Source organism: Nerophis lumbriciformis, linkage group LG22, assembly GCF_033978685.3.
Source record: "Nerophis lumbriciformis linkage group LG22, RoL_Nlum_v2.1, whole genome shotgun sequence".
Taxonomy (NCBI): domain Eukaryota; kingdom Metazoa; phylum Chordata; class Actinopteri; order Syngnathiformes; family Syngnathidae; genus Nerophis; species Nerophis lumbriciformis.
This window is the reverse complement of record NC_084569.2, coordinates 120,112-126,830: the sequence shown is the minus strand read 5'-3', so window position 1 is coordinate 126,830 and position 6,719 is coordinate 120,112. Positions and strand designations below refer to the sequence as shown.

Here is a 6,719-nt window from a genome sequence, read left to right as displayed (position 1 = left end):
GGGAGAAAATTTGTCCCGGGAGGTTTTCGAGAGAGGCGCTGAATTTTGGGAGTCTCCCGGAAAATCCGGGAGGGTTGGCAAGTATGGTATATAGTTCTCTGCAAACTTATGAAATGTTCTATTTTGTCTTCATTATTTTGTCAGAATGCTTCATTTGTATGTGAAAATCACAAAGAAATCTTCCCTACAAGGGTTTGGTTTACAAACTTTCAGCCACACCTAAAACAAAATTCACCAGCCGCCGCTGATTACGATGCATTCTCAAGTTAGGCAAAGTGTAAGACAAGACTTTCTTAACAGTATAATTGCAACCAGGAATATGTCTTCAAGTAACAATATTCAAATACTAACATTGTTGGGTAAGACAGAATTTGTTTTTATTCTGAATCCAGTGAAACAGATTGGTGGTTTTAGCTGATGTGTTTGTATATCCATCCATCCATTTTCTACCACTTATCCCTTTTTGGGGTTGCGGGAGGTGTTGGAGCCTATCTCAGCTGCATTCGGGCGGAAGGCGGGTACGTACACTCTGGACAAGTCGCCTCCTCATCCCAGAGCCAACACAGATAGACAGACAACATTCACAGTTTATGTTGAAGTATTTGGCAGACGCTTTTATCCAAAGCGACATACATAAAAAATACATATAGAACAATCAGTTTAAACATGATCATTTAAGGGAAGAATGTAATAGAAAATATCAATACAAAGTGTCAAGACAGAATAAACTCTCTGCTGCTGCAGCAACAGCAATACAGTCTATAGTTCCTAAGATAGATAGATATCTAATGTTGTTTATGTAGGATATACGCATGTATATATAACCTAATCATTTTGTTTCTTCAACTTAAAAATAGCTGACCGTTTTTTCCCCCCTTCTCTGGGATTATATTCCCAGTTTTGATCTCGGACGTCTGGTCACTTATAGCATATAATAATATTATATTACTGTTAAGCAAACTATGAATAATAAAACATGTGTCCTTTATCATAGCTACACGTATGACGAAAAGGCGCGTGAAAATCAGTGGTATTCAGTGAGGTAAAATGAATTAAATGCGCTGACAGTTCATTGCTCCTGCCAAATGAATTGCACTGAGTGGAGCGGATCACCACTCCAAGATGGCGGCCCCGCGTCTCGTCAGCGCCAGTAGGCAGTAGCGCTCCATGCTGCGTACCCTTAGAAGATGTCTATGGCTCGCACCCTTTGAACAAATATTACTAGACTATAACTTCTGCGAATTTTGGCTAAGCTGAAGTGTCGTAATGTTTCTATTACTTTAATATCTGGCACATATTTTATTATTTTGGACGTTTCGACAGACGGGGAGTCATCGTAATTACGTCACTTCCGCTGTAGGACGACTGTGGAACTTCCGGTGACTTTACAACTTTACACTTCCGCTGGCAGACTTCTGTGCTTGACAGCGTGAAAGACAACTTGCTTCATATTTGAAGCTGAATTGCCAAACATGTCAGAACATTTAGGTGAAACTAAGAGGCTCACTTTGACAAGTAAGCGTGAAGATGAAGACAACACGGACGACTTTAGGTAAAATGCTCTCAGAAAGGTTGTAGCCTCATGTTGTTGATTCTTGTGTGTTCATCTAGCTTAGTTTGCTACAGTATTACTCATCCATCTTGTTAATGGGTACATCATTATTAATGATACATACTATATGCTATCATCATTTTCTTGAAGGATGAACAAAGAGACGGTTAATAAATTAATGTACAGGTAAAAGCCAGTAAATTAGAATATTTTGAAAAACTTGATTTATTTCAGTAATTGCATTCAAAAGGTGTAACTTGTACATTATATTTATTCATTGCACACAGACTGATGCATTCAAATGTTTATTTCATTTAATTTTGATGATTTGAAGTGGCAACAAATGAAAATCCAAAATTCCGTGTGTCACAAAATTAGAATATTACTTAAGGCTAATACAAAAAAGGGATTTTTAGAAATGTTGGCCAACTGAGAAGTATGAAAATGAAAAATATGAGCATGTACAATACTCAATACTTGGTTGGAGCTCCTTTTGCCTCAATTACTGCGTTAATGCGGCGTGGCATGGAGTCGATGAGTTTCTGGCACTGCTCAGGTGTTATGAGAGCCCAGGTTGCTCTGATAGTGGCCTTCAACTCCTCTGCGTTTTTGGGTCTGGCATTCTGCATCTTCCTTTTCACAATACCCCACAGATTTTCTATGGGGCTAAGGTCAGGGGAGTTGGCGGGCCAATTTAGAACAGAAATACCATGGTCCGTAAACCAGGCACGGGTAGATTTTGCGCTGTGTGCAGGCGCCAAGTCCTGTTGGAACTTGAAATCTCCATCTCCATAGAGCAGGTCAGCAGCAGGAAGCATGAAGTGCTCTAAAACTTGCTGGTAGACGGCTGCGTTGACCCTGGATCTCAGGAAACAGAGTGGACCGACACCAGCAGATGACATGGCACCCCAAACCATCACTGATGGTGGAAACTTTACACTAGACTTCAGGCAATGTGGATCCTGTGCCTCTCCTGTCTTCCTCCAGACTCTGGGACCTCGATTTCCAAAGGAAATGCAAAATTTGCATGGTTGGGTGATGGTTTGGGGTGCCATGCAATCTGCTGGTGTCTGTCCACTCTGTTTCCTGAGATCCAGGGTCAACGCAGCCGTCTACCAGCAAGTTTTAGAGCACTTCATGCTTCCTGCTGCTGACCTGCTCTATGGAGATGGAGATTTCAAGTTCCAACAGGACTTGGCGCCTGCACACAGCGCAAAATCTACCCGTGCCTGGTTTATGGACCATGGTATTTCTGTTCTAAATTGGCCCGCCAACTCCCCTGACCTTAGCCCCATAGAAAATCTGTGGGGTATTGTGAAAAGGAAGATGCAGAATGCCAGACCCAAAAACGCAGAAGAGTTGAAGGCCACTATCAGAGCAACCTGGGCTCTCATAACACCTGAGCAGTGCCAGAAACTCATGGACTCCATGCCACGCCGCATTAACGCAGTAATTGAGGCAAAAGGAGCTCCAACCAAGTATTGAGTATTGTACATGCTCATATTTTTCATTTTCATACTTTTCAGTTGGCCAACATTTCTAAAAATCCCTTTTTTGTATTAGCCTTAAGTAATATTCTAATTTTGTGACACACGGAATTTTGGATTTTCATTTGTTGCCACTTCAAATCATCAAAATTAAATGAAATAAACATTTGAATGCATCAGTCTGTGTGCAATGAATAAATATAATGTACAAGTTACACTTTTTGAATGCAATTACTGAAATAAATCAAGTTTTTCAAAATATTCTAATTTACTGGCTTTTACCTGTATGTGTTTCCATGTTACCTGGTGACTGGTTTCCCGCACAGCAATGACCAACTTTACACTAGTGATGGGTTGATGAGGCGTCATGAAGCGTTTCGACACATTGTAAAACTGTATTGATACTGTGTCGATACTGTGTCACTAAATACTGACATCTGCTGGACATTAAAAATCCCTACAGGCAACCTATGGACCGACTCAACTGACACTGATTTGATGCCCTAGTACAGGGGTCACCAACCTTTTTGAAACCAAAAACTACTTCTTGGGTACTGATTAATGCGAAGGGCTACCAGTTTGATACACACTTAAATAAATAAATATATTGTCATTTGTAAGTTACATGTAAGTGTGATTTAAACAAGAATAGCTAAATAAATAAATTTATATATATAAAAAAATGGGTATTTCTGTCTGTCATTCCGTCGTACATTTTTTTTTTTCCTTTTACGGAAGGTTTTTTTGTAGAGAATAAATGATGAAAAAAACACTTAATTGAACGGTTTAAAAGAGGAGAAAACAAGAAAAAATTTAAAATAACATTTTGAAACATAGTTTATCTTCAATTTCGACTCTTTATAATTCAAAATTCAACCGACAAAAAGAAGAGAAAAACTAGCTTATTTGAATCTTTTTGAAAAAATAAAAAAAATAATTTATGGAACATCATTAGTAATTTTTCCTGATTAAGATACATTTTAGAATTTTGATGACATGTTTTAAATTGGTTAAAATCCAATCTGTACTTTGTTAGAATATTTAACAAATTGGACCAAGCTATATTTCTAACAAAGACAAATCAGTATTTTTTCTAGATTTTCCAGAACAAAAATTTTAAAAGAAATTCAAAATACTTTGAAATAAGATTTAAATTTGATTCTCCAGATTTTCTAGATTTGACAGAATTTTTTTTTTGAATTTTAATCATAGTAAGTTTGAAGAAATATTTCACAAATATTCTTCATCGAAAAAACAGAAGCTAAAATATTTATTATTCTTTACAATAAAAAATAAATAAATTTACTTGAACATTGATTTAAATTGTCAGGAAAGAAGAGGAAGAAATTTAAAAGGTAAAAAGGTATATTTGTTTAAAAATCCTAAAATCATTTTAAGGTTGTATTTTTTTCTCTAAAATTGTATTTCTAAAAGTAATAAGAAGCAAAGTAAAAAATAAATGAATTTATTTAAACAAGTGAAGACCCATCCATCCATCCATTTTCTACCGCTTATTCCAAGTGAAGACCAAGTCTTTAAAATATTTTCTTGGATTTTCAAATTCTATTTGAATTTTGTCTCTTTTAGAATTAAAAATGTCGAGCAAAGCGAGACCAGCTTGCTAGTAAATAAATAAAATTAAAAAAAATAGAGGCAGCTCACTGGTAAGTGCTGCTCTTTGAGCTATTTTTAGAACAGGCCAGCGGGCGACTGATCTGGTCCTTACGGGCTACCTGGTGACCGCGGGCACCGCGTTGGTGACCCCTGCCCTAGTATATACAATAATATAAACCAAGTCATTGTATTTCATTTAGGATTATTTCATATCTTCATTTAAATAAAAATATATTTGTATCTTTTTTAGATACAGTCAATAAATAATGTGAACATGTATCATAACATGGAAATCGAAGAGAACGTGTTGTGGATGATTGTGGACTGGGAATTTTTTTAATTTTATTTTTTTACACATTTTTATAAAAATAAGAATAAAAAGTTTTTCCGACGTATTACATTTTAGACGATTTCTCTTCTTAGTTATTATTTCTCTGGCTGTAGAAAAGAGCCGCTCACAGGGCACAGAGGAGGCGTCAGTGCGACACAGTTGGCGTATCGGTCACGTGACCAAAACAGCTCATGATCGGTCACGTGACTTTCTAAAAGCGGTACGCGCACCGACACAGGGTTTTGCTCTATGAGCTCGACGCATGCGCCGATGCATCGGTGTTGCCGGACCCATCACTACTTTACACTAACAACTATATAAACAACAACTATACAAAGTGTGTGTCATACTCAAAAGTCTATCTTAGCTACAATTTGCACTCATAAATATTCAAAAGCCACTGTAAATGACTTTAATGTGATGCATTAGATGTACCAATGTTGTGTGCTGTTTGTAAAAAAAAAAAAAAAAAAAAAAGGTATAGCAGTCACAAAATTATTCCAAAAAATTCCGACAAAGACCAAATCAGAGGAAAACGGAAGCTTTTTGTCCATAAGAAACAATACAAATGCAGTGTTTCCCACAAATAGTGTATTTATGGCGGTGGGGGCGTGGCTAGGGTTGGTGTCAATATGATGTCATCATACAATTTGCATAATCGACAATGATACATCATTTATTTAAAAAGCCTATCTATATATATATATATTCATACGTGTATATTTGTGTGTGTGTATATATATATTTATATATATATATATAAAATCGTTTAATGATATTATGACACAATAAATAATATTTTCGTATGTACAAATTGATGGATTACTTGCTTTGAAATCACAAGTAGGACAACAAGAAGATGTTTTTTTTAATTTATTTTTATTTTATATTTAAAAAACTCTGAATATAGGTTAAGATGAGACTTTTTTTTAATATACTGTATATATATATATTTTTTATTAGCACAAGAGGTTGTACGAAAGTTAAAGTTAAAGTACCAATGATTGTCACACACACACACGAGGTGTGGCGAAATTATTCTCTGCATTTGAACCATCACCCTTGATCACCCCCTGTGAGGGGAGGGGAGCAGTGAGCAGCAGCGGTGGCAGCGCCCGGGAATCTTTTTTGGTGATTTAACCCCCAATTCCAACCCTTGATGCTGAGTGCCAAGCAGGGAGGTAATGGGTCCCATTTTTATAGTCTTTGGTATGACTCGGCCGGGGTTTGAACTCACAACCTACCCAACTCAGGGCGGACACTCTCACGGGAGGTGTGGCGGGGCATTCATGACATCACGAACTTCAGAGGCTGCAATATGACAACTGCGGATCAGAGTGCGACATTGGCAGAGGAGCTTAACTGTTTCTTTGCCCGTTTCGAAACCCCCCAGCGACACTCATCTGCTCCAGCCCTGCCCCCGCCCCCACCGGGCTCCGGCGCCACTCCACTCACTGTACAGGAGCACAGTGTCAGACGAGTGCTCCTGGCTGTGAACCCCAGGAAGGCTACCGGACCAGACGGAGTACCTGGAAAGGTGCTCAGGACGTGCGCCCACCAGCTCGCTGCCCCCCTCACCAGGATCTTCAACCTCTCCCTGGCTCAGGCAGTCATCCCATCCTGCCTGAAGTCATCTACAATAATCCCGATGCCGAAGAAGTCTCCCATCACCAGCCTGAATGATTACCGACCAGTGGCCCTCACTCCGGTAATCATGAAGTGCTTCGAGCGACTT

General features: G+C 38.3%; 1 protein-coding gene across 4 annotated transcripts in view; it reads left to right on the top strand.

Annotated features, from left to right (window-relative positions):
• Positions 1–1,379: 1,379 nt before the first annotated feature.
• Positions 1,380–6,719, top strand: part of LOC140679745 (cytosolic endo-beta-N-acetylglucosaminidase-like) — a 66,705-nt gene continuing 61,365 nt past the window's right edge. For 2 of the 4 annotated variants that reach the window (XM_072915781.1, XM_072915782.1), the window contains exon 1: positions 1,380–1,552. In XM_072915781.1, coding sequence (XP_072771882.1) covers positions 1,473–1,552 — 80 coding nt within the window. In that variant the 5' untranslated portion in view covers positions 1,380–1,472. The remainder of the gene's footprint in view (positions 1,553–6,719) is intronic. The other 2 variants (XM_072915783.1, XM_072915784.1) reach the window with 2 other exon arrangements.